Source organism: Bos mutus, chromosome 21 (assembly GCF_027580195.1).
Source record: "Bos mutus isolate GX-2022 chromosome 21, NWIPB_WYAK_1.1, whole genome shotgun sequence".
In the NCBI taxonomy this organism is placed as follows: Eukaryota; Metazoa; Chordata; class Mammalia; order Artiodactyla; family Bovidae; genus Bos; species Bos mutus.
In genome coordinates, this window is record NC_091637.1 from 31454280 (window position 1) to 31481902 (window position 27623).

Below are 27623 nucleotides of genomic sequence, written 5' to 3' on the forward strand. Positions count from 1 at the left end.
TAGCCTCTGGGCTTGGGTCTCTCCTCCAGAAGTTGCCTCTGACCTCTTCAGGCATCTCCTTCCGGCTCCCATTTTTTTTATCACTACAATCACTGCACTGTATGAGAATTACCTGCTTCTGTAAATTCTGCAATACTAGCACTCCACATTCCCTGAAGAGGACAGCACCATCACTGTATCCCCAGTGCCACACATACAGTAGGTGCTCCATATCTGCAGGATGTACTGGACTGAAAAGCATCTGTAGCTTTGTGAATACCAAGGTCTTTCAAATTTTGCAACAGATATAACTGAAACACATGCAAATCATAATGAACTACAGATAGCACCAACATTTAAAACATTATACTGCTGCTCTGGAATTAAAGTGTCTCCAAATAATTAAAAACCACATGTTGAGGGGGTGATACAGAGTTTATTGAATTAGATTTTTCTATTTACAACTGAGATCACATCTACATACTATTTTGCTAGTCTACATGGGTACATTATTTCTAACAAGTTTAGACTTACGATGAATGGGCTCAATCATACAAAAGTACACACACACACACTCACACTAATTGTTTTAAAACAGTAGTGCATACATTATACTCCTCCTATAAAGCCAGCTTTGATTAAAAACCGCTAGTTTCAAAGATCAGTCTGATTTTGAAGATGAACCAAGATACACGAGGTATGATTCTAAAATCTATCTTAGCCATTTTGTACAGTTGCTATCTTACTGGACTATAGTATATATTTTTAAAAAGGACACTGATGAGGGGCACTATCTGGTATTAACTTTAACCAGACAGCTGACTGCCTCCTCCTCCCCCCCAAAACCTTTGGCCAAGAGTTCTCCACCGTGAAGACTGAAAGGACCTGGTGATACTACAGCAGCAGTCCCATTATGCTTGGAGGTGACAGAAGCAGGGCCACGTCAACCTTTAATTCTACCACACTACGCGACTCACAAATGGTTCTGAGATTAGAACATTTACTGCCATACTCAAAACACTTACAGACATGGAGAGTCAGCTAAAACAGAGGGGAAAAAAAAAAGTCATAGGTGGGTAGGTAAGAAGGTAGACAAATGAAGAGTCAAGCTGCTCCGTCCAACACCTGTGTATGTGTGCTTTAACTAAATGAACTCAGGAGGCCAATAGCAGTGGACCTGCTCAATTCACCTTCCAAATCAGAACAAGACTAAAAAGCTCAGGCTTGAGTTTTCTACTATGCATAGGCTCCGCCGGTGATGAGGAGCTCATAGGCAGGATCTCTACTCCTTCTGCACAACACGATGCAGGCACACAGCATGCCCAGCAGCTGTAGGAAGAAAACAATGGGGAAAAAGGCTGAAAATCCTCTTATAGCAAGTGTGTAGTTCTTTGTTGGCAATGGAACTGTTTCACAGTTCAAAGATCTCAAATCATCAAAAAAATCACGAACAGTAAGCAATTTCTAATGAACACATTATCCTTTTAGGAACTAAGAACCCAGTTTTGGCATCCCCACTGCACATCTAAGAATAATCCGTGAAGCGAGCAGAATATCCAGGCTCTCCTAGTGCCATCCCCATCCTGACCAGACTAGGGCTGTACAGAAGTGTACTTTCTGCAGTGATGGAAACAGTCCATAACTGAGCTGTCACATATGGTACCACTAGCCACATGAGGTTCCTGATCACCTGAAATGGAGCTAGTGCAACTAAGGAGCTGCATTTTTTATGTTATTAATTTATATTCAGATGTATGTGGCTAGTGGTTACCATACTAGACAGCAAAGGTCTAGAGTGGAATGATCAAGACTACATATGAGGAAATCTAATGTTGGTCTTTCACACATCTGGATTTTGGGGAGATAGGCTTTATGACAATCCACAGAATAAAAAGCCCAATATATGAGTAGCCCAAAATCCCTATGCAGGGGGAACCAATCCTGATGCCAAAAAGTGTGGTTTGAAGGTTTCTGCTTCGCAATTATTATCTTTGAAATCCAGGACAGCTCTGTGGTATTATGTACATATTACTTTTTAAAGGTCACTTTCTTCATCATTTTAATAGGCCTAATCCTTCTGTGGTAGCAAACTGGAATAGTAATAAAGTCATGCCATGTTATTTTGGATAAGTGAGAGGATTAAGCTGGATTAAAGAGAAACGAGTCTAGAATTTCTGACCTGCCTTCTTATAAAATATAAACAGTTACTAAAGAGCTAAATAAATTAATGTGCTGTTCTAACTTTTCACTGAAAGTGAAAGGTCTCAGTTACTTGATTTTAAAAGGCAGGGCCCTTTGTACATACAGGGGTCAATCTAATTTCAACAGAATGTACCCGATCTATAACTAGACGCTCAAAGTCTGAAGTGGAAGATTACTAATGAGACACAGGTACAGAGACAAAGGAAGTCCTCAGTCTGAATTCTCCATGATGAAGTTACACACTCCAACTTCTTCCCTTACTTAGCCTCTATTCTACCCATTTGGGATATATATTTTCTGCTTGAATTCATCAGTTTCATTATAACAGCATTTGCTGAGTGTTTACTAGTGCAAAGTACCTTTAAGACATTTTAAAAGTAGATATTGTTGAAGTTCACTATATATCTTAAGCCAATTCTAGACATGTTTAGTATCTAATTCCTAAAAAAACACATTTCCATTTACTGTACATCAAAACATTTTTAGAATAGCTATAAGATCAAACACAATTATGTTCCCAGGCAATGTTAAATTGAGCAATAAAAATGCTAAGCTCTGAAATTATTGATTTGGTTGGGAAAAAGATCTCTTCCCATTTTCACCTCCTCACATTCCTTTCAGCTGGTTAACTTCTACTGGAGTCAGCACTCTCAAAATGGGGTCTGAAATAAGTATCCTTTTTTTCTTGACTTTAATTTAAATTAAATCAACTTATACTGATTTAAAAACAATTCAATAAGCTTGATAAAATCCTACTCATGCCTGGAAATGAATCTGTTTAATAACATTAAATTCTCCAATAAAAATTAAAAAAAAAATTAAGTGCTACACAATAACTTCTTATAGTGCAAACCTCATCACTAAGTATTACAGGTTCATTTCCAAAGCTTTGCTACATTAAAATCTCATTGATTATTGAAATTCTCCAACAACAGATTTAAAAATATCACAAATGTTTTAGCTGCAGTGTGATTTCTTAGAATGAAACTTATCCCTACAATATTCAAGTCATGAGAAGTAATCTGCACCTAGTCCAAATGTAACACACAGCCAACAGCAAAAATGACTGCTAAATACATCAAGCAAATGATTAAAAAACTGACTGCCAAGGATTAAAATGCTCTATGATACACAACTATAGATGGCATTATGGGGAGTAGGTATTTTACACCAGGTAATCAGAACTGGACATTGGAAACACTCTTTTCTGAGAAAAATTTAGAAACACCTATCAAAAAGTCATCCCTATTCTCTGACCCCTGAACTTAAAGGCTACAAATTTTTTGCTATAGATTTTGCACATACATACAGAGGGTATTCACTACTTGCATTTTGGTAATAGCAACACTTCCATAAATGCCCATTAATGCAAATAAATTATGAAGTAGGTAAAAAAATAGAATACTTATAGGTAGCCATGGTAGCATATTAATTTGTCTTCAAGAAGGTACAAAAGGTTACATATATTGTTCCACTTATATAGTATTTTTAGAATGATGAAGTTTTAGGAATGGAGGACGGATTAGTGGTTGCCAGGGTATGGGGGAGGAGGCATGGGAGGGAGGTGGGTGCAATCATAAAAGACTACCAGGTGGGACTCTTACAGTGTTGCAACTGGTCAGTATTTTGACTGAGGTGGTGGTGGATACAAGAACCAAACAGGTCATAAAACTGTACAGAACTGAATACACATATAGAAATGAGAAATCTAAATAAAACCAGTGGATTGTATCAATGCCAATGTCCTGGTTGTGACATATAACAGTTTTGCAAAATGTTAACCACTGAGGGAAACTGTGCAAGGCACATAAAGATTCTGTCTGCATTATTTCTCAAAACTGGAGGCTTCATACAATTATCTTAAGGAAAAAAGTAGAAAATTGCATCCTATAAGCTTCTATTTGTATAAAAAATATTTATGTGCTTATCTAACCAAGGAGGGACTCAAGAACTGGGGTCAAGACTTGAGCAGGAGTTTCACCTATTATTAAATATTTATCATTTGCAGAAAAATTTATCAAGTGGGCTTTTCAATGAAAGAATTTTCAAAAAGTTAACAATTAAATTCCCCAAATTTTAAAAAAACCCACAACTTAGCTACTCAGGAATTAGCTTCCCAAGCTTTGGTTTTGAGTTTTTAAGGAATTACTTGAAATATTTTTTTCAAAAGACGGTCAGAATTAAGCCACTCAATTTTAACTATCTAAAGGGCCCAATCCAAAGTGCTATTTACATATGTATTTTAACTCATTTTAATGAATTAAAATAGAAGTTAGAAGAAGCAGGAAGGAAACAGCAGTCTCAGCCTACTTCACACTTGGCATACAGACCAGAAAAAAGCAGCATGGCCTTGGGAAGCAGTTCTCTATAGAATTTTGCTCTTGATCATTCCATCTTAAGAACATGACAGCATTGTGAGACTCCAAGGACTGACAATTTCCATTTTTTCCCATACTGCCTTTGTAGACAGCTTTATCTGCACCTGATACTTAAAAGAGCTTGCCAAATCAAAAATCTAGATTTTATTATTATGACCAGACTGTTTTATTTGTATATTTAAAAGGCTAGTTACTATCAAAGAAGTGAAATATCTTGCTGATTAACAAACTAATAGTATAAGGAGTGTGCAAAATCTTTAAAATTTCATTCTCTTATATTAAAAAATCCTGTTGTAACAATTAACTCTTTTCAGCGTTTTTTTTCTTGATCATTTTGGTCCTACCCAAACCTAGACCACTTAACAAGACTAGAACGCCAATGTTTCATAAAGGACAATTATAGTAAATATTTTAGGCTCTGTGAACCAAGAGACAAAATCAGTCTCTGTGGCAACTACTCAACTCTGTCACCATAACACAAAAGCAGCCATGGACAACACATAAAATGAGTGGGGCTCACACCAAAAGAGGTGGTGGGCAGACTGGCCCACAATACTCAAACAACAGGCTCTTATTGGTGAATTAAGCTTATGAGAAAATTTTATCTTAAATTCACTTTTATGTCTTAAAACATTGATGAAATGTAGCTTAACGGTACAACAAATCATACTCAAAATCAAAGGAGACAGCACTTGCATAGTTTTGATACTCACAACACTACCAAAAATCATCTTTCTTTACCATTAAATAAAACAATTTACCGCAATAGCTCTTAGAGCTTCCCCACTTTAGAACCTGAAGAAAAATGCTAACAATTTTTCAATGCTATTACATTTTGTATTCCATCCAGCTTAAAGTGTCAATTCACTGTCAGATTTCATAACAGAATTTAGGAATTTAATCTTTTGAGAATCTTAATTCTTCAATTGGTAATCAGAGGCAGAGCACACATGGAGACAAGGTTCAAGATTTAGTGATGGTCCTAAATCATGCTATCCTTGCTCTTCCTCAATTTCAAGGTCTTCAAAACTAAGGGAACAGGGACTGGAGAATCTCCAAGCATCCTTCTAGCTCTTTCTCTATCACAGTAAGTATAAAAGCTCATTGCTCTTTGAGCTGTTTCTGCCTTCACCTAGGTTTTCCATATTCTGGGCACCAATCCACATCAGATTCTGAATACCGAAAGTTTAAACATTTATAGGCACTCACACATATTAGAAAATCCTTTACTGCAAATGGATGTTTTTTCTCTTAAAACTAAAATTTTTAAAATTTTCAAAACTACTATGTTTCAAGTCTGCAAAAGTTCTCAATCTCTGACTTAGTTTTGCTAAACTTGAAACATCAAAGCTTTATCAGGTATTATTTAAGCCACGGTGATTTACCTATAACATGGTATAAGAAGGCATATTTAAGAGACTGGTTAGAATGTTTATTAGTCCCCACTGAAAAATATTTAATGAAGAAATATTAATAAGCTAGTTAATAAGCTCAAGTAGATGAGGGACATATTTGAGTGTTGATTTTCATTAGCCTTCTATATACATGTTGCATACTTCATGATCATAAGCATCATATACTTAAGCTTTTCTGCTGCATGCTAATATATGCAGCTTTATTACCACACATAAAGTCATTAAAAATGCACAGATCAGGATTTCACTTGGGTAAAGACACCACCTTCATGTTTCATTATTTTTAGCTAAATGACAGTGTTTACACAGAGAAAATATGAAATACATCCCTGCTGATCTATAGATTACTGCTACGCTGAGCCACAGAGTAAATGCTTAGAAGGGCAAAGACCATAGCAAATAGAGCTAGGCTTTTTAATCAATCATTTCAGAGGTGTGTGAATACCAGCAAAGTAAACAATCACCTTTTTGCCATTTTAAAAGGCACTTCCTACTAAACACACTAGTTTCTGTTCAAATATACAGATAGCAGACAAGCCAAGCAACTTACATATAAATTAGCAATTACACTGGTTTATCTAGCAATTAAATGATATAAAAACTTTAACACATTATTGCCTGGGGGATTTTTGCAGAAATTAATTAACGCCTGTGGTGTTGATATGTCTTGGTCAATAATGTGCTAGAATAGATTCTCTGGACCTGAAGCACGTTTCAAGAATATACTAAAAGAACACTAAAGAATACTCTGAGAACCAGATCTGATGCAAAGGATTTTCAATCATTTTCAAACAGCTGTAACATTCCTTTAACAGAATCCCTAAGATAAAATATATATACCTGAGAAACTAGGAATGTAGGTAGTTTAACTGGGCAGAAAAATTGTCATCGTCATTTTTTTTTTTAGGTGGGTATGAGATTGAAGATACAAGGCAGGAGGAGAAGGGGATGACAGAGAATGAGATGGCTGGATGGCATCACTGACTCGATGGACATGAGTTTGAGCAAGCTCCAAGAGTTGGTGATAAGAGGGAAGCCTGGCGTGCTGTAGTCCATGGGGTCACAAAGAGTCAGACATAACTGAGCGACTGAACTGAACTGATGAGGTATAAAGGGTATGTGTGGGTTTGTTTGTTTGTTTTTGATAAAGTGAGAGGTAATTAAAACAATTACCAGCTACTTTGTACAAGCTATTAATAAGGGGGAAAAAAAGACTGTTTTCACTGGTAGGAGCTGGGACAAGTAGCCTCAGCTACCAAAAAGACATAGGACATTTCCAGATATGCCAAGTAGTATGACAGACTTCTTGATGCCAATCTGTCTAAAAAAACTAAATCCACAAATACTAGGGCAGTTAAACCTCAGTTTTTACTTAACAGTCTTTTCTGTAAACTGATAAAGTTGCTCCTATTACTGTAAGAGACCAGTGTAGTGCCAGTTCTTGATGTATGTATATTAACATATAAATCCCTTGGAGACAGGAAAGCAAGAAATGGAAAGAGAAACAAAAAAAAAATTAAAATAAAGCTTTCCATCTCCAAGCTAAAATAAAGCAGTTTGATTTTTTTAAAAATTGTGTGAAGTTCTACTAAAGCACCTCCCAAGAATACATTAGGACAACAGTCTATATTTTGAACAAGTCACTCACTAATCAAGTCAAGAAAATAAAATAAGACGTCCCCCGTCCAGATCTCTGGTTTCTCGGACCATTCTGGGTCTATGTCTGGAGACAGGAAATAGAAGATGTTGGACACTGGTGTCTATACCTCAATCACTTCCAAGTTATCCATATACACAAAGCTTAACTGCACTTGGCGGTTAAAAACCATTCGGTGTTGACACTGGAGAATCAGTACACTCTGATAACTCCTTGGCTAGCTGTGCTTACCTGAATAGCTGCAAATGCCAATGCTGCCCAGATAACATGCATCATGATTTCTTGTAGCTTCTTCACAACCAGAGCCTCACACCCCTGAAACACCCAAAGTCATCTTCATTAGTCTTTTTAAAAGGGAAAAGCTGCAAGGTCACACATTACTACTCACTGGCAGAAATAGAAATGACAAACTATAAGAGGGAAAAAGAGAATGCATTTGAAAATAACATATTAAAATTAAATGACATTAAAGGCAAGTAAAAGAAGGCAGAGAAGTTCTAGGTAGAGATAAGTCACCAAGAAAACAGGTTACCAGGCTGGACAAGTGCTAGTCAAGAAACTGAACTTACCTCAGCATAAAGATCAGAGGGGTTGGCCAGACTGCCGTTACAGCTGCTGGCTGTCTCTCTGCAACAACTAAGAGGGACGCTCTGGTTTTTGGTTTCTTTAAACCAGTCTGTATTTTCCCAGTCTGAATAGTTGTGAATTCCACAACAGTGCAGCTAACAGAGAAGAGAACAGAGACATCAGTCCTCATAGAATACATGGCCCTGTGTTGAACTTCAGAGTTCTGTGCACTGCAGAGCTTTAAGCTACTTTAGACCAATAGATGTCCAATAGAACTTCCTGCAATGACAGAAATGCTGTAGGTCTTTAAGCTCAGTATGGTAACAACTAGCCACACGGAACTACTGAGCATTTACAATGTGCTAGTGTTGACTGAGGAAGTGAATTTTTAACTTTAATTTAAATCGCTACACGTAATTAGTGGTTCTAGACCCTCTGTTTGAAAAATCATATTGCCAACAAGGGGTAGTTTATAGCTAAGAAAAAAATCTTTAATTTTGCCTGTTAAACATCTGATTCTGAATTAAATATTATATCCAAAGAGAAAGTATTTAAAATTTTTTGTCTGAAATGTCTGGGATTTACTCTAAGTTATAACTAGCAAAAGACATGCGGGAGTAAGAAATAAGATGAAATAGATGAAATAAGATTGGCAGAAAGTAGATAAATTTTGAGGTGAGTTCATGGATACAAAGATCTACTAGATGATTCTACCTTTAGGTATGTTTCAAATTGTTTACAATAATTTTCTTTTTTTACAGTTTTGTCTGTTATCTTTGGCGGTCTTATCTTCCAAAGGTATGTGAAAGACTTCTTACCGCCTCTAAAGTTCATTTGGGCTCTCAACTTTCCTGTGACATAAATCTCTCACTCGTTATCACCCCTTTAGCTAATTATTTTTTTGGGGGGGAAGGGCAGATGCTTCTTATGGCTATGCTAGGTAATGGTGGAAAAAACTTTTCAAGGGTGAAGGTAAAAATACTGGACTCATTATGCCGCTAACCATGGCTATAAAGGTACACTGCTAATTTACACAGTAACAGAGCTAAGTTCAATGTTGACTCAACAGCGATTGGTTCTCAAAAACAAATCAGCTTCAAGAGAACTCACCTGTCTCTGAACATAGTCAATGGCCCGGCTAGCAGCATCAGGGTTGGTTCCATTGTAGGTCTTATATACCTTCTGAATGCTGCGATCAACTTCATTTTCCACCTGAATCAAAACAAAGAATCTAGTCCCTCAAAAATATTGGTGAAAGTAACATTAGTCAAGGCTCCAGCTAAATGCCTAAATGGCATGTATGTAAAGTTTCGAGATAGCACTATGAATTTCTTGTAAGAAAAAAATTCTCTCCCTTCCTGCCTTCAGGTAGACTCAGGTAAAATGTCAGACATATTACATTAGATTAAAAGCAATCAAAGAGATGATTGTGTGCAAGATGGCAGGCTACCTATGTATGAAAGAGGGAGAAAGCAGTTGAGCCTTGAGATAGGTGTCTAAATTATAAATATATCCCCTCCTTTTTCAAATGGGGTTCTTAGAAGACCTACTCATTTACCTTTCCTAAAGGAGGTAAAAATTAAACAACTTAAAAAGCACCCACAGGATACTTTGGGGACAAATACCAATATTACATTTTACTTATTTAATGTTTATTTAGACTTGGACAAATATGCAAAAGTAATCAACAGATTAAAAAAAAAAAACAAAAACCATCAGGAAATCAACTCTTCAAAATACCTCACTGCCAACAGAGTGGCAACTAAAGTGTCATTTAATAAAGTTTGCTTGTACCAGATTCTCCTTACCCTTCTAAGATGATGAGACCTATTTGGTAATTTTATCAGTCATGTGGTTAAGATCATAAAATTGATAACCAGACTGTAGGCAGGGGTATGATCCACTGCATTCTTTTTTTTAGCATACCTCTCTGGTACCTTACACAGCAATGGTTAAATAGTAAATCAGCCTATCATGTCTTTGACTCCAAATCATAAGTTACAATGAAAATAACCCCAGGTGTGCTCAGAGAATAACTTAGGATGCCTTTGTATCGGTTCTATGTTGTTATTGTTTAGTCGATAAACTGTGTCCAACTCTTGCTAATGCATGGACTTCAGCCCCCAGGCTCCTCTGTCCATGGGATTTTCCAAGCAAGAATACTAGAGGGGGTTGCCATTTCCTTCCCCAGGGGATCTTCCCCGTGCAGAGATCGAACCTATGCCTCCTGTACTAGCAGGCAGGTTCTTTACCCCGAGTCACCAGGGAAGCCCATAACAGCTCTGTGTGTGTGAGTGTGTGATGTCGCTCAGTCGTGTCCGACTCTTTGCAACCCTGTGGACTGTAGCCCGCAAGGCTCCTGTGTCCATGGAATTCTCCAGGCAAGAATACTGGAGTGGGTTGCCATTTCCTTCTCCAGGGGATCTTCCCAACCCAGGGATCAAAACCAGGTCTCCTGCATTGCAGGCAGACGCTTTATCCTCTGAGCCACCAGGGAAGCCATAACAGCTCTATGCTGCTGCTGCTAAGTCACTTCAGTCGTGTCCGACTCTGTGTGACCCCATAGATGGCAGCCCACCAGGCTCCCCCATCCCTGGGATTCTCCAGGCAAGAATACTGGAGTGGGTTGCCTCGATCCCATGGACTACAGCCTACCAGGCTCTTCCGTCCATGGGATTTTCCAGGCAAGAGTACTGGAGTGGGGTGCCATTGCCTTCTCCGTAACAGCTCTATGCTGCTGCTAAGTCGCTTCAATCGTGTCCGACTCTGTGCTACTCCATAGACGGCAGCCCACCAGGCTCCCCCATCCCTGGGATTCTCCAGGCAAGAACACTGGAGTGGGTTGCCATTTTCTTCTCCAATGCATGAGAGTAAAAAGTGAAAGTGAAGTTGCTCAGTCGTGTCCGACTCCTAGCGACCCCATGGACTGCAGCCCACCAGGCTCCTCCGTCCATGGGATTTTCAGTTATACCCAAATTAATTAATTTAAAGCAGCCTATTTAGCCTTAAATGCTGCTGTAGGTGGAAGGCAAAAGTGGGTAAAATAGAAAGGAAGTGGCAAGAAAAGAAGAAATGACCAGAAAAGTGGAAAGAAGGGAGTGGCTACAGTTGTCTTGGCATTTGGTAGAGCCCCTGTTCCTCAGGAACAAGTTGTAGGATTGCAAACCCCAGTATGATGCATTTGAACTGTGGTGTTGGGAGAAGACTCTTGAGAGTCCCTTGGACAGCAAGGAGATCAAACCAGTCAATCATAAAGGCAATCAACCTTGAATATTCATTGGAAGGACTGATGCTGAAGCTGAAGCTCCAATACATTGGCCACCTGATGCGAAGAGCTGACTCATCGGAAAAGACCCTGATGCTGGGAAACACTGAAGGCAAGAGGAGAAGGGGACGACAGAGGATGAGACGGTTAGATGGCATCACCAATTCAATGGACGTGAGTTTGAGCAAGCTGGGAGATAATGAAGGACAGGAACCTGGCATGCTGCAGTCCACGGGCTCCAAAAGAGTTGAATACAACTGAGCAACTGAAAACCAACTCCCTTTTTCTATGTCTAGGACCAAGGCATTTTTTCCTGAAGAGGCAATGGAAAATGAAATCCTTAATTTAATTATTCTAAAATAGAAATCTGGGAATCTATGGACTAAGGAAATTTGAACAAATTTCTCAGCTGACCTATTATTCATTTGTAGATCATTCTACAGTCAAGGAGATGCTCGTTCCTTGGAAGGACAGCTATGACAAACCTATGACAAAGACTGAGATGCCACTAGTGATAAAGAACCCACCTGCCAATGCAGGAGACATAAGAGATGTAGGCTTGATCCCTGGTCGGGAAGATCCCTTGGAGGAGGGCACACTCTTGCCTGGAGAATCCCATGGATAGAGGAGCCTGGTGGGCTACAGTCCATGGGGTCACAAAGAGACAGACATGACGGAGTGACTACCACTTTGACTTTCACATGACAAACCTAGACAGTATACTAAAAAGCATCACTCTGCTAACAAAGGTCTGTATAGTCAAAAGCTATGGTTTTTTCAGTAGTCATGTATGGATGTGAAAGTTGGACCATAAGGAAGGTTGAGTGCCAAAGAATTGATGCTTTCGACCTGTGGTGCTGGAGAAGACTCTTGAAAGTCCCTTGAATTCCAAGGAGATCAACCCATTCAATCTTAAAGAAAATCAACCCTGAATATTAGTTGGAAGGACTGATGCTGAAGCTCTAATACTTTGGCCACCTGATATGAAGAGTCAACTCAATGGAAAAGAGCCTGATACTGGCAAAGACTGAAGTTAAAAGGAGAAGGGGGCATCAGAGGAGGAGATGGTTAGATAGCACCACTGACTCAACAGACATGAATATGAGCAAACTCTGGGAGATAGTGAAGGATGGGGGAGCTGGGCATGCTGCAATCCATGGTTGCAAAGAGCTGGAATGACTAGCAACTGAACAACAACTACAGTCATTTAAAGAAAACTGTCTACAAACTAGGGGTTTCCCTCGTAGCTCAGTCGGAAAGAATCTGCCTGCAATGCAGGAGACCGGGGTTCAATTCCTGGGTCGGGAAGATCCCTTGGAGAAGGAAATGGGAACCCACTCCAGTATTCTTGCCTGGAGAATACCATGGGCAGAGGAGCCTGGCGGGCTACAGTCCATGGGGTCGCAAGCTGGACACAACTTAGCAACTAAACCAGCACCACCTAAAACTAGGCCAGCAGCAGAGTAAAACTTTGTTATATTAAATGAGACAAGAAATCCTGACACATAATTTCTAATTACCTTTATATTTTTCAAGTGGTGGCTAAACTGAAGGCAAAAGAAAATGTTTACTCTGAAAATGAGTTTGTTCTATTTCACTCAAAACACTTAAACCACCTTTTAAAACATATGAATTACAGTAGACAACATACCTTTGCTCTGTAAACATATCCCAAAACCACAACAACAACTTCTGTGACAAAAACCAAGAGTAGGATGATGACAAACTGTAAGGAAAATGTAAGGAAACATTGTCAAAAGTTAAATACAAATGAAAAAATAGCTCTAAATACTCTCTTGATAAAAAGCAATTATCTGAGATAACTGCTACAAGTTTAAGACAAGTGCTAATTCTATTCCAATTATAAAGAGAGCCAAAGAGAATACGGAGTTTCATGCTCAAGTCAAGCAAGTAACACAAATTAATATTCCCACATATTATGACAACACATATGGTCAGGGAAGAACTAACTTACCGTGGCAAGTCCACAGCGGCTTTCCCGGATTGTGGCACAGCAACCAATTAGCCCAATAATGAAGAGCAGGGCCCCAACAGCTATGATCACCACAGCAGGGATGAGAGTGTACACATCTTCAAAGAAGTGGTCATAGTCGTCGTAAGTGATGAAGACATAGGCTCCAACATAGCATAAAATGCCAGCGGCTCCCTGTAGAAAACAAGGTCAGAGCACTGGTAAAATTCTCCAACCCCTGCTGCTAAACATTCCCACTATTTCTTGGCACGTTAGAACTCAATGAGATTTTCCACCACTTTTAAATCTATTTGTAGACTTTTTTCAGTGAAGCTGAAAATTATTCATTAGTAAGAACATTTCTTTACTAAAGTTGAAAAGTCTTCCAAATTCCATGCTGGCTCATCTAGGACTGAGAAACCATTAATCCCACACATAATATCGATGACAAGAATGAAAACACACACACCCCAAAGGCCTTCTGTAGTCAATTACAGATCAGCGCAGAGGGGAGGGCTGCCCCCCTCAAATGGGGAAATCAGGACAAGTGGCAGAGTCAGGACCTGAACCCAGGTAATCTGACTCCAGAATCTGCATTTATACTCTCATCTCTTGCCTTGGGGAAAGAAAATACAATAGTAACTAATAACCATGATACATGATACCCACTTCTAAAAAATTTGCTGTCCTGGTTGAGACTGTGAAATGGTAAAGCTAGAGGGCTGAATGACTAAAGAACTTTGCAAATCCTTTGTGTGTGTGTTAGTCACTCAGTGATCCCTGACTCTGCAGCCCCGTGGACTGTAGCCCACCAGGCTCCTCTGTCCCTGGGATTCTCCAGGCAAGAATATTGGAGGGGGTTGCCATTCCCTTCTCCAGGGGATCTTCCTGACCCAGCGACTGAACCCGGGGTCTCCCGCATTGCAGGCAGATTCTTCACTATCTGAGCCACCAGGGAAGCCCCTTGCAAGCCCTTTAAGTCTATTTATGCTTTAGAATTGTGTTTCTCGAACTACGAGAATAGGAATCACCTGAAGATCTTATTAAACTGCAGACTGATCAGTAGGTCTGGGGGTGGAACCTGAGATTCTGCATTTCCAACAAGCTCCCAGCTAACGCTGCTGATTTTTGAGCTACACTTTGAGGTACAAAGTTTTAGAGCACCTACAGGGAAAGTGAATGCAGAAAGTCATAAGACAGCTGCCGCTGCAGACACTGTGCTCCACCTACAGAGTTTTATTAATACATACGTTCTCCTCTCATCATTGTCAATTTTGCTATTGTGTCAATTTTGCCATCACAATGCTGACAGCCCAGTGTTGCCTGCTTTTATGTGAATGAGCAAATACAGTGTGAGGCTAAGTGTTAAAACATCGGTTTAATGAATTATCATTTATAGAGCATTTTGAGGCTTTCATATAAAAAGAGTTATTTCACCATTCTTTAAAATTTAACACATACAGCATTAATTTTCAAACTACAAAAGAGCCTCCACAATGATATCATTAATTCTTCTCAACCTGAAAGCAGTTTAAGTCTGTGGGACTCTAAGCTTGGGCATCATCAGTATATTTTCATACACTAGGCCCGAAGAATCACCCAGATCTGGAAGGAAAAGACTCACTCCATTTATAGAAAGTTGAGAAAGTAACTTGACTTCAGAAATAAATAAATAGCATGGACTTTTTAATAGACGTCAACTAGAATAATGGAGCCAATTTAAAAAACCATATTCTTTTCAAACTCTCCTGTGGCTTTCAGGAGGCCCCACTGCTGGCTTTCTTCCTATTTCTTGCACTGCTTGCTCTCTCATTCTCTTTAGGGACTCTCCTTTACCACACAAATGTCAGTGATCTCCAGGGTTCTACCTTCGGCCCTATTTAGTTCTCATTTTGTAGGTTCTTCTTGGGTTAGCCTAGCTACGGCTTCACCAGTCACTGTAGCTCTCCACCTAAGCCATCAACTCAGAACTACTCATCACCATCTGGAAATCCCACAGTCAGCCTGACCTCAACCTACCTCAAACCCTCGCTGCCTTCCTGCTCACTCCATTAAATCTGCCCTCATATTTCATATTTCAGAGCAAACGGCACCAGTTACTTTTCCTAGTCAAATGCCTGAGAGTTACTCTATACTCTTTCTGTGACCTACCTCTATATCCCATCAATCTCCAAACTCCTTCAGGTTTCTTTATTTTTTAAAAATTTTATTTATGGCTGTGCTGGGTCTTCATTGCTGTACAGGTTTTCCTCTAGCTGTCGCGAGTGGAGGCTGCTCTGTTGTGGAGCACGGGCTCCCAGGCTCAGCAGTCGTGGTACATGGGGTAAGTTACTCTGCAGCATGTGGGATCGTCCCGTGTCAGGGATTGAATGTGTACCTCCCACGTTGGCAGGCTGACTCTACCACTGAGCCACCAGGGAAGCCCCAGATTTACTTTCAAAACATCACCTGAATACTGTTAACTTCTCTTCAACCCTCTGCAGTGCTTGTCTTAATTCAGGCCTTACCACTGGTCACCCTAAACCTTACTTGCTGACCCTCCCTCTGTCCCTTAATAATATGTTCTTTATATGATCAGTTATTTCTGTTAAAAATATAAACCAGAACAAGGCATTAGCATGTTTAAAATCAGGATGAAGCAAGTAACGCCTCTGATAAACTAAGCTGTCCTTCCCACTTTTCAGGCTCGAACTCCACGACCTCTCACGCACCCTGAGCAACTGAAAGCCGTTATTCCAAATGTACTACACATTCTCACTTCTTTACCTCTGCTGCTCTCTTTGGAATGCTCTCTTCATCTGCTCAGGAACTCCTTGTCACCCATTAAGATGCAGTTTAAACATCACCTCTTCTTTAGGAAGCCATTCTTGACCATTTCAGACCAGATTAGGTGCCCTTGGTCATAGACCATCCCCTACATAGCTCTAACAGCATTTATCCCAAGGGTTGAAATTATAACTATATAAATCTCTGCATGCCTTTAGGGCACAAACTTTTCCCGTCAGTCTTTCAGCCCTGAACCACCATCCAGCACCCAGAACAGCTCTTGGCACATGGTAGATATTTGTCAAAATTCATTGAGAACACCTCATCTCATCCCTTCCCTTGAAACTGCCCTTCAAGCTCAATCATAAATCTTTGGTTTGAATTTGCTTTGTTTCCTCTTCAGTTCAATCTTACAGATTTTAGTTCACTATTCAAAGAAGATTAGCAACTTAATCCAGCTTACCTAATTATTAATGGCCATCACATCTGGAATACATTAGTTTATAAATGCTTTACTTACAGCAACTGAACCTGTTCAAAGACCCTCAGTTCACTGACATACTTACTTTGGGGTCATATTATTATGGGATGATGGAAGACAAAAGAGAGAGAAAAGAGGAGACACAGTTTAATAATTTGGGTGCATTAACCACAGAAGTATATGGAATACTTAGCACTCATACCAAAAACTAGTTTTTCTTGACTACATATGTGTGGTATGCAAACATACACATATGTACACACATTTTGTTACAGTAAATACTTTTAGTCCCCAAACTGAATTAGAAGAAATCCTATATATGAAGTAATCAAATTTTATCCAGTTTGTCTTTACCAGTCATCTCTCTATTCTTTGGATTCTTAGCTTTTCTTACTCTAATAGGCAACCTTCATTTCTTACAAGGCTTGAATTAAAATAAATTCCTTCTTTTAGGTGCTAGTAAACGTAATTAAAGGCTACATAAATTTGATTGAAAATAAAACTGGAAGATATAGGTACGCAACAATTTGAAATACAGGACATTGAAGAACTATTTCCATTTTAGATATGAAATGAGTTTGAGATCCCTACAAGGCTCACCCTTGGTGCTGCCTGGGCGTGGGCCAAGCGAAACACTTTCAGTGCGGCCAGCCTCCACCTAGTCCACCCAGACAGATAATGAATGCAATGCAAAGAGGAGATGCCATTTGTAAAGCTGCCTGTTTCTTTTCTAATAGATCTGAGAGAAGTCTAGGCTGCAAACTAGTCAACATCTAAATCACACAGTGCAGTTGAGAACATAATGCTTCTATTTTGACAACATACAGGGGGAAGCAGCATAGTCGCTGCACATACTAAGAAAAACTGCAGTGACTGCTGATATGAAACTATATAAATCAAATAACTCATAGAGGGTGTCCTCTAAATTTCCTTCTCTTAATGACATGTATGTGTGTATGTGTGTGTAGTTGCTTCAGTCATGTCTGACTCTTTGCAAACCTGTGGACCGTAGCCCGCCAGGCTCCTCTGTCCATGGGATTCTCCAGGCAAGAATACTGGAGTGGGTTGCCATGCCCTCCTCTAGGGGATCTTCCCAACCCAGGGATCGAACCTGTATCTCTTATGTCTCCTGCATTGGTAGGCAGGTTTGAAGCCCAATGACATGTATAGAAGTTGTATAATAAACAACTTATGAAGTGACATCAGTTACTCTGAAAATACAGAGAAGGTGTCCTAACAAGAGCTGAAGACCTAAAAACAGCAATAAACAACTGCTTTAATGACATCCAACCATCCAAATGACAAACACAGGTGGGACATATATGGTAAATGTAAGGAAAGTTGTAAGTAATTCCTAACTAGGGACCTGCAGTCATGAAGATTTTTAACATAGGAGCTGCAGCTATTAGAAAGGCTAAAAGGTGAACAGGGTTAAATCCTTCTTCTGAAGGGTCATGCTGGGATTGATATCTATCAAAGGCTCTGGGCTTTGCCAACAAAGCAGCTGCAGAGGGGATGAAATGTAGAACTTGGAAGCAGCTGAACTGCTTTAGTCACCACTGAGAAAATCTGAGCCTATAAGGAGGATTTGTGGAGGACAGTATACTAAAAATATTCATCTTTTTTACAAAGAAGTGAAGGGAAATTTAAGGGAAAGGCTGAAAGCTGAAACAATAGGGAAAAAAAAAAAGAATTTTCTGAAAACTGTTCTTCCTTACCCTTTTAAAAATTGGCACCAGGTCTTTAGCTGTGGCATGCAAACTCTTTAGTTGTGTCATGTGGGATCTAGTTCCCTGAGCAGGCTCGAACCTGGTTCCCCCGGTTGCACTGGGAGCGTGGAGTCTTAGCCACTGGACCACCAGGGAAGTCCCTCTTCTTTACCCTTTAATAAACTCATGGTTCTAAACTGTCACAAAATTTTAAAACCTTAGGAAATTCAGTGCTTTTGCACAACACCAAGCTATTCCTCCAAAAATAAAGCTACCTGTTAGAAAATTTTAGAAGTATGAGTTCCAGAAGTATGACACTTCACTTTATCCTTTCACCTTTCACTCCCTACAACAAAAGTAAAGCCCTTTTAAAGTAAGAAATTTCATTGTTATGTAAGATTGATTTTTCTATAGTTAGAAACCAGTGTTTTGGTTTTAGAAACTAGTTGCTTTGTTTCTGTACTTTTCAAATCTTCTGAGAGAGATGATCAAATACTAAAATCCACAAACTCCTAAATTCTTTACTTGTCTAAGAAAGAAGAAATAGGAAATGAAAGGGAGCACATCAAGCACAGTGAGCTTGCCACCAGAATGTGGCAATATTACAATTAAACAGACTATTCCACAATTGGAGATGAAACAGCTCTGCTGTGAAAGTGTATCTATATGGAAATTTAGAAATGTGAAGGTAAAAGCATCCCACGGAGCATTTGGGTGAAGATAAAGCAAAGAAGAACAGAAGTGACTTTCCTGCAGGACAGGGTAAAAATGAGGGGGCCATGTGAAGTCATTCAGCTAAAAGCAGAGTCTGACAAATTCTTCTCACCTGCGAGAACTACTACTACTGTGTGATTTTTGCCTCCAACAATCAATTGGTAAAGCAGAAGCGATTGGAATGTTGGGAGAAAAAATAGAAAGACTTGGCAAAAACCACTGTGTACTCCAGACTTTGTAAGAACACAGATTTCAAAAATCAGAGAGGGAAAAAACAGCAGCAGAAATTCATCTTACGTATCTATTTTTAAACTTTTAACTCAGAGCTTTCTGTATGGTCACAATAGTCTCTCATGTACCTATCTTCCTTCTCTCCCATAAGGAATCCACTGGTAATTCTATACAGCGCATTTAACGCATATATATGGAATACAGAAAAAATGGTACTGATGAACCTATTTGCAGGTCAGGAATAGACACACAGACATAGAGATCAGACTTGTGGACACATCAGGGGAAGAGGGCGGGGTGACTGAGAGGAGCACTGACATACACACTATTATGTGTAAAACAGATCACAGGTGGGAAGTTGCTGTGTAACACAGGGAGCTCAGCCCAGTGCTCCAGGACAACCTAGGGGGTGGGATCGGGGGTCGGGAGCGAGGCTTCAGAGGGAGGGGATATACCTGTACTTAGAGTTGAATCACGCTGCTGTACAGCAGAAACCTACACAATATTGTAAAGCAATTATCTTCCAAGTTAAAAAAGTTATGTTTGGCTGTGCCGAGTCTTAGTTGCAGCACGTGGAATCTTTGATCTTCGTTTCAGCATGCGGGATCTTTAGTGGCGGCATAAGAAATCTTTAGCTGTGGCATGTGGCATCTAGTTCCCTGACCAGGGATTGAACAGGGCCCCCAGCATTGGGAGTGCAGAGTCTTAACCACTGGACCACCAGGTAGGTCCTATACAGTGGATTTCTGAAAGCTTCCCCAAACTTCACCCTCAAGCCATAAGTTTCTTAAAATCACTTGAAATCTTTCAGCATTCTTCTACTTATATAACATTCTCTAGTCAAACATATTTGTTTCGGTTTTGACTTACTCTGATAAAATACTTCATATCATTAAATAGAATTACTCTTCTACCAAGTCCAACGCTGCACATTTCTCTTATCACTCAAGGAAAAAAAAAAAAAAAAAAGACTATACCAAAGATTTCAAATCCTCTTAACAGAAAGTAAAGCTATTTTAACCAAGAATTTAGGAAGCTATTAAATATATCATTTTCTCCATAACAAACTGGTCAATAATAAAGACAAGCAGTATTCAAAGATACGTAAGGATACAGACAGAAGAGCCCTCAGGAGTATAAGAAGACTCTTTCTGGAACGCAATCTGGCAACACGTCATTAGCCTCAGCATTTATGCTTTTGCACCTATTAACTGTTCTTCTAGGAGTCTATTCTTAAGAAAGGAGGTCAGATGGAAACAAAAGATTTGTACAAGGTGCATTCGTCAAAATGTTAATAACAAAATTATAATAGCAAAAACAAAAGATCATGTTGAAGTTTGACAGAAAACAGCAAAAGTCTGTAAAGCAAAATAAATAAAAATTAAAACGAATACTACACACACACACACACACAAAGAAAAAACCCAACCATCTAGAGATATATTTGCATTATAGCCCTTAAATTTGTTGAAGCATAATTTAGTAACACACTTGTGGTATGTTAGGGGAAAAACACACTTATGCATGGATATTTATAAACACCAAAATGTTAATACTGGTTGTCTCCTGGTGGTGAAATTATGGTAATATTAAAATATTTTTTAGTGTCTTCTTTAAAAAGGAAATATATATTTGCAGAATCATGAAAGTCAATATTTAAAATTGTATCTGAAATTGAGACTTTGTTGTTCTTTAACAAATGAATTCTTAAATCTGTCCTTAACCAAAACATAAAACAGGAATCTCTTCAATCCCAAATGTTTTAGGCACCTCTGCCAATCTTCCTTGTTTATGACTTTTTTGGGTCTGCCTGGCTTTGACTCATCTTTACATGTTTTCTGACTACTTAACACAATTCTGATCACTTCAGTACACATCTTTTTTCCCCCATAAATATCACCTATCAAGGAGACAAGCAAAACAAAACCCTACTTCGAGGTGTATAATTTTGACAATAAGCCACTTCTTCCTTCATTATCAATATCACTATCATTATTGCCATTGTTCTTAAAGAAAGAATATTTTAATCCTTTAAACCAATATTGCTCTGGAGATATATTCCAAAGGTCACATTCCTCAATTCTGTCCTATTTAACGTTTTCTGTATTTGACTTTTTATAATCATTGTTTATCTAGCTTAACAAAATTTTTCTATTTAATCCAATTTATATCTCCCAGTTGAAAAATCCAAAAGATTCAGGCTGCAGTGAAACTGGAGATCTGCAACTGCCACAGTCAAACTATTGTAACAGCATGGAAATTAGATATTTTCAGATTGCTAGGCTCCAGGGGGTCATCTGAAAGAGTATTTTCAGAGTATTTAAATATGCATTTTTCTTTGAGACTCTCTATCCCCACACCCTACTCTAACTGTAAAGAGTCAGTTATTACTACTGGAACCTGAGGTGTTTCAGCTTCATAACAGGTTTGCCTTTGCTTGGGTTATGTATTTAATCAATAGCAACAACAATGTAAAATTCAGTATGTCAGCATTTACTATAGATTTCCTTTTAGTAAGTCAAAAACAAATACATCAATGCAAATACTTTTTCTCAGCTACTGGCTCTACCAAACTATTAAAGAGGGGGAGGGAGGAAGGAGATGACATTTTTAAGGAAGACTTGAGACTGTCCATGTGGAAGGGGGAGGGAGAGGAGCAGCTAGAAATTAAATTCAATAGAACATTAAATGATTTTGCTTGTCTGTCTGACCCCTCTTCCTATAAGCTATTAGAACGCAGGAACTATACCTTTTGCATTTCTCAAACAGCACAGATATTCAGCAAGTATTTACTGAGTGAATGAGTCTTAGGGTATACTTGTTTGATGCAAGTATAAATTTTATGGAATAAATTTTTTGCAAAATTCCTAATGTTGGATCTTATGGAATAAAATTCATTAAAATATTTCAAAGCATGATAAATACCCTAAAAAGGTAATAAACAACCTATTTCTTAAATTGCCAATTAAAGAGTCCTCCTACATTCCCTTTGCTTTGAGTTCTTTCAGTTAATAACTCCCAGCCACAAGGTACTTGGTCCAGTGGACAGATGACTGTGAATGCAGTAAGACTGGAAGTAATTCATTTTCTTAACTGTCAAAGACAAGAAATAGGTCTCCTGTCATATACCATAACTTGCTTTTCTTCTAGTAAACTGAGAAACAACTATGAAAAAAGAAATCTGTTAGCTGAAGGTGTGCTCCAATGACATATTCTTTGTCGGAGCAGTCACTCATGAAGATGGGAATACAAGAGGTAGAGAAACAAATTCCACGATGTGAGATGAAGGATCCAGTTTAAAGTATCATATTCTCAACTCAAATGTGCAAGATGTGCTAGAAAACACAAAACATGTATATGGAGATGTGTGACAAGCAGTTTTTCTTCATTTATAATGAAATATTTCATATAAATTTTTATCTTTTAAACAAAAGCATGAAGGTATAGCTAAAACCTCTTTTGGTAATTTGAACACATCAAATTTGCCTTAGGGCCTGTAGGCTGTTCCTTGTCTTAAATGTCCCCCATTTCTTCCAAATCACCCCAACATCTGTTCCTTCACATATTCCAGATTAAATTTCACCTCCTCGGAGAAGACTTCTTTGCCAACCTAAAGCAGCCACCTAATCACTCTATCACATCATTCTGTCTTAATTCTCTGCGTAACATATCACTATCTGTTATTTTTCTTGCTTATTTTTAACTGTCTGTCCTGTAAAGCTCTGTAAGAACAGAGATCTTCACTTTTCCACCACTTTATCGGTAATATAAGCAAAAAGTGGGTGCTTAAACATTTGTGTAGTATCTGCTTAACAGAGCACCTGTCCTTAATTTTATGTATTCACAGAGAGAAATGAAAGTTGAAACTTTTTTAAGACAAGACAAATTTTAAAGCTTAAATAAGGCTTTTAAATAGGATTTGTATTTCATATGAATGAATGATTAGTGAAGCTGCCACATTCTAAAGTTGTTTCCAAAAGCCTTTAAAAGGTGTTTACCTTGTGGTATTTCCTACTCCACAGCCGTTGTAGCGTTACTATGGCTTTTCATACTGATGAAAAACAACACCCTAAGCAGATGTGCCAGACTAGAAATTCTGCAAGCATGGACAAAGCTTTCCCTTACAGTCTCTATAATGCCTAAGATACGTGTGAGCAAAATAAACACTAGCTAATTGGCTCTTCTTCTAGGGTAGAAAAAGTAAAGGTAATTTGTATAACATGGGACTTAATTAAGTACTCAATTAACTGAACAGAAAAAACCCTGAAATTATCAAGTACTGATTTAAACTTGTTTTAGATGAGGCCTCCCAGGTCAGATCAAATGACCCACTGAATTAAGGCTCTTGTCTGACCTTGGAGCAAAAGTGCAGTTTAGAGAAGAGGTTAATGACTGTTTATTCTAAAAGCCTTCAAAACTTAGTAACTAAACACTTTTATCTTCCAAAAATCATCATGGGTCTAGCACTAATACACTAACATTTAAAGCTATGCCACTCTGTAAAAAACAAAGAGATCCGAGTTGCACATCCCTTCACTTGTCCAAAATTAACCTTTCACGCTACAAGCCCTAATATTTTGGAATTTGGTGATGAGCTCTCAATTTCCATTAAGACAAGCTTAAAGACTTTAGAAACCACTGCTTCCCCTTTGTGCCTTTCCACAGTAATTTTCTTAGACTGTACTGTCCACAATAATCTACACCAAGTCAACATTAACAACTTTGGCTGTTATATCATTTAATGCCGATTTTAAGCATTTCAAGTACATATCTATTTCCATATCACAGCTCACTGAACAAACTGCCAACTGAACCAGGATATCAAGATATTAAGAGACAGAGTTTAAATATGTTGCCAAATGAATTAAACTTCAACACTTATCAACAATCAGTTGATAGTAAAGAGCCAATGCAACAGTTAAAAAAAATCTTTGCTAACGTTGACCAGTGGTGGTGGTAGTGGTGTCGCTAAGTTGTGTCCACTCTTGCAACCCCATGGATTGTAGTCCACCAGGCTTCTCTGACCATGGGATTCTTCAGGCAAGAACACTGGAGTGGGTTGCCATTTCATTTCCTTCTCCAGGGGATCTTCCCAACCCAGGAATTGAACCTGGGTCACCTGCATTGCAGGCAGATTCTTTACCAACTGAGCTATGAGGGAAACGTTGCCGAGGGGAACCCAGATAAATGTTAGAGATGCTCTATGTAGGGAATGCTTATTCTTACACTTATACATTAAGGTATTAAAAGGTGGAACGGACCACTTATAAAAGAATACACTTATTAGAACTGAAGAATGCAATAAAAAAAACCAGGAAGAACAGATTAACATGTTTTATGTACTTCCTCATGACGACCTAATTTTTTAAACTGACAAGTTAAACAGTCTAGTTTAAATGCTGGTGGAAGTTCTAAACAAGGTTAAAATCATGTTTTAGAGCAAGTGAGTCTAACTCTGCCTAAAGAGCTCCTTCCCCTTTGCAAGTCTTTTGAAATCACACTTTGCTCTAACATCACAGGCTCTAGAGTATAGGACACCCTGGGTTTGAAGGCTGGCTCTGCCCCACCTTGGGTGTGCCACTTTAAGTTAAACTTTAATGTCCTCATCTGTAAGAGAAGCATAATATTCCCTGCCAAATGAGGCTGTTATGAGGCTTTATTCCATTAAAGTGCTTAGCAGAGTGCCTGGGTATAAAAAGCACTCAAATTTAGTTATGATTACCAACATCATCAGATTCCAACAGTTGGTCCCTAACTACTAATTCTGTGGGAGACACAGCTAATATTGCTTCCTTCTTAGTTGTGTTACATGAATCCTGCTCTGTGTCACATTTTTTTCCCCTACGTGTCTGCTTAACTTCCTCATCACAGCTCACCTCACAAACATTTTACTATTCTACTAACCTAGATAAAGGGTGTTTAACCTCAGCCTTGGCAAGAACCCACCATGAAAAGCACAACCGAAGTTCAACATAACCTTCTTCACTAAGTGCCAATAATAGTACATATACTTATATAATTTCTAAAGATGAATGAATCTTTGAATAAACTGCAATTTTAAATGAAAATTTAATTATTTAAAGAAAATGGTTCCTGTATTTCCAGTATTTTGTTTAACAATTCCAGTCCCTGAGCTTGAAAGGCCTAGAAGTCACCTGATAGTACACAGATTCTTCTTCAAAATCAAACTGTACGCCCGTAAAAAAATAAGGGCCTGTAAAGGATACAAAGCTAAGTCTACACTTAAGAATCTTCTTATCTGATAGTGTTTCTCATCTGGAGATACTAGGAGATTCTTTTACCTTTTAAAAAGGCTTCGAAGTCAAACTAAAGTATAAGAAACACTGCTCTAAACGGAAAAGAAGAAATCATGGAATCCTGATGTCACGTGGGTGATCCTGAACAGTACTCTCAGTCAGGATTCTTTTCATCACACCATACCCTGAAAGACTCTCTTATGGCAAAAGATGTGTGTGGTAAGTGCCCTGTGATGTGTAGTTATTCTTTTATGCAACAGCAGTCAGGATATGAAAAGTTTCATTCTTTGCAGGGGGAGGAGGGAACCGGGTTGTAAGAAGGAAAGGATTCCTTCCAATTTAGGTATGTTTGTGGCAAAGAGGTGAATGGAGACATACAAAAGGATGGAAAGTGGAAATGTTCAAGAAGTGTCCTGAAGACTGGGGACAGAGAAGTGTGTCCAGGTGTTTAAGAACATGGTTTAAGAACATGGTCAATCGCGAGGAAGGAAAAGATGATTTGAGGATTTTGGTTGCAATACCAGGAGGGCATTGAATTTTTATTCTACTGCTGAAGCTTTGGGGGAGGGGTGTGTATTTATTTTTGAAATGAAGTAAAGTGATGTGAAGGAAGAAAAGCTTAATAAGACTTATCCGGGTGCAAGGTCCAGATGAACTAGAGGGTGGAGAGGCTGATAGGAATAACACAGGTTATTACAAAAGTCCCTGACGAGATAAGGACCTGAAGTAAGATGAAGTGCTTTATAAAGGGCCCTTTCTTTGGGGGCGTGTCCAAAAAAATTCATAAGCCACCTTTTATTGAAAGTGAACTCATCCCTTTCTAGATCTTGTGACACTCGAGTCATATTTAACCAAGGTTTATAATCTCAGGCTACCCACCCCCATGACCAAACAAATATGATTGATTTTCCTGGTCACAGGATTATTTAGCTTCTCAAGTTGAAACCTTTCCGTTTTCTGGGCTGGTAACCAGTCGACCCGTTCTCCACACACAAAGAGCTCTAAGGCAAAATTCCTCCTGCCTGAGTCGGAAGCGTCCCCGCACTTCACCGTTTGCTCGCTCGCCTCGGGGCTGCCAGTGGAGCCGCGGGGGCTCCGGGCCCTGACAAAGAAAGAGGAGCCCGACCCTTTGGGAATATCCTATTTCGAGCCTGATGTCCTGAAAGAATCTGCAACGTGAGCTCTCCGTCCAGCAGGCTGCTCCGGGGGGAGGTTGGGTTGTGGGCGGGGGGGGCGGGGGGGGGGGCGGCTCTCAGCGCCGGGCTCCTGGCACAGAGCCCGCCGGCCGGGGCGTTGGGCCCGAGACGGAGGCCGCCAGAAGCCCCCGAGGGTTTCTCCTCACCGCCCGCTACACCCCGAGTCTTCGTCCCGGCCGCGGAGGTACCAAGCGAAGCGGCCTCCGGGCCCAGGCCCTCCCGGGTCTCCGCCGCAGACTCCCGTCTCTCCCCCACCTCCTCAGCGCCAGCCGCGACCCAGCCTGTGTCCCCGCTGGGTCCCCACCGGCGCTTCAGCCGAGGCCTCTTCGGGCCGCACCGCCGGCCCCTCGCCCTTTCCCGCCCGCTGGCCACGCTCACCCAGAAGATGAGGTTGAGAAACACCAGCACGGTCTTGGAGGAGGTGATGCCACACTGGCCCATGGTGCCGGCGGTCGGCTGCGGCCCTGCTCGGCGAGCGGGACGCGCTCACCGAGCGAGGTGGCAATGGCGACGGCGCCTCCCCACAGGGAACTGCACGGCCTGCGAGGCGTTCACCGCAGCCCCCGGCGCCGTCGCGCACCCCAGCCCCAGCAAGCACCTCGCTCCTACGCGCAGCCGCCGCAGTCTCCTCGGGGCCCGCGCCGCTCCCTAGCAACCGAGTCCCGCCCCGGGACAGGCAGCTTCAGCCAATCACTCCTGTGGTGGCTACAGCGAGGCCACACCTCTTAAAGGAGACGCGGGCTCAGCGCCCTTGGCCTCTGGCCGCCCTTGGGATGCAGATGGTTCACTAGGGAAGTTCCAGAGGACCAAACCCAATCCCTTCCTATTGAGCTA

At 39.9% G+C, this 27623-nt stretch overlaps 1 protein-coding gene and 1 long non-coding RNA gene across 2 annotated transcripts in view; one reads left to right on the plus strand and one right to left on the minus strand.

Annotated features, from left to right (window-relative positions):
- Nucleotides 1-395: 395 nt before the first annotated feature.
- On the minus strand, nt 396-27418 carry TSPAN3 (tetraspanin 3). Its single transcript, XM_070358574.1, has 7 exons — nt 27168-27418; nt 13439-13630; nt 13115-13189; nt 9309-9410; nt 8201-8353; nt 7863-7946; nt 396-1308 (listed from the first exon to the last, which is right to left on the minus strand). Exons 1-7 carry the CDS (start codon nt 27228-27230, stop codon nt 1216-1218), a joined length of 762 nt encoding a protein of 253 aa, XP_070214675.1. The 5' UTR covers nt 27231-27418; the 3' UTR covers nt 396-1215.
- Nucleotides 26500-27623, plus strand: part of LOC138984416 (uncharacterized) — a 46156-nt gene continuing 45032 nt past the window's right edge. Inside the window, exon 1 of the long non-coding RNA XR_011461685.1 lies at nt 26500-26769. This is a non-coding gene — a long non-coding RNA (uncharacterized lncRNA). The remainder of the gene's footprint in view (nt 26770-27623) is intronic.

Excerpts from the sequence above, each read along its gene's own strand:
- TSPAN3 (XM_070358574.1), bottom strand. The coding sequence starts at position 27,230 with ATGGGCCAGTGTGGCATCACCTCCTCCAAGACCGTGCTGGTGTTTCTC. Across the intron at positions 13,631-27,167 it reads TTCTCAACCTCATCTTCTGG|GGAGCCGCTGGCATTTTATG; the intron begins GTGAGCGTGGCC and ends TGTTTTCTACAG. Across the intron at positions 1,309-7,862 it reads TGGCATTTGCAGCTATTCAG|CTGCTGGGCATGCTGTGTGC; the intron begins GTAAGCACAGCT and ends TTCTTCCTACAG.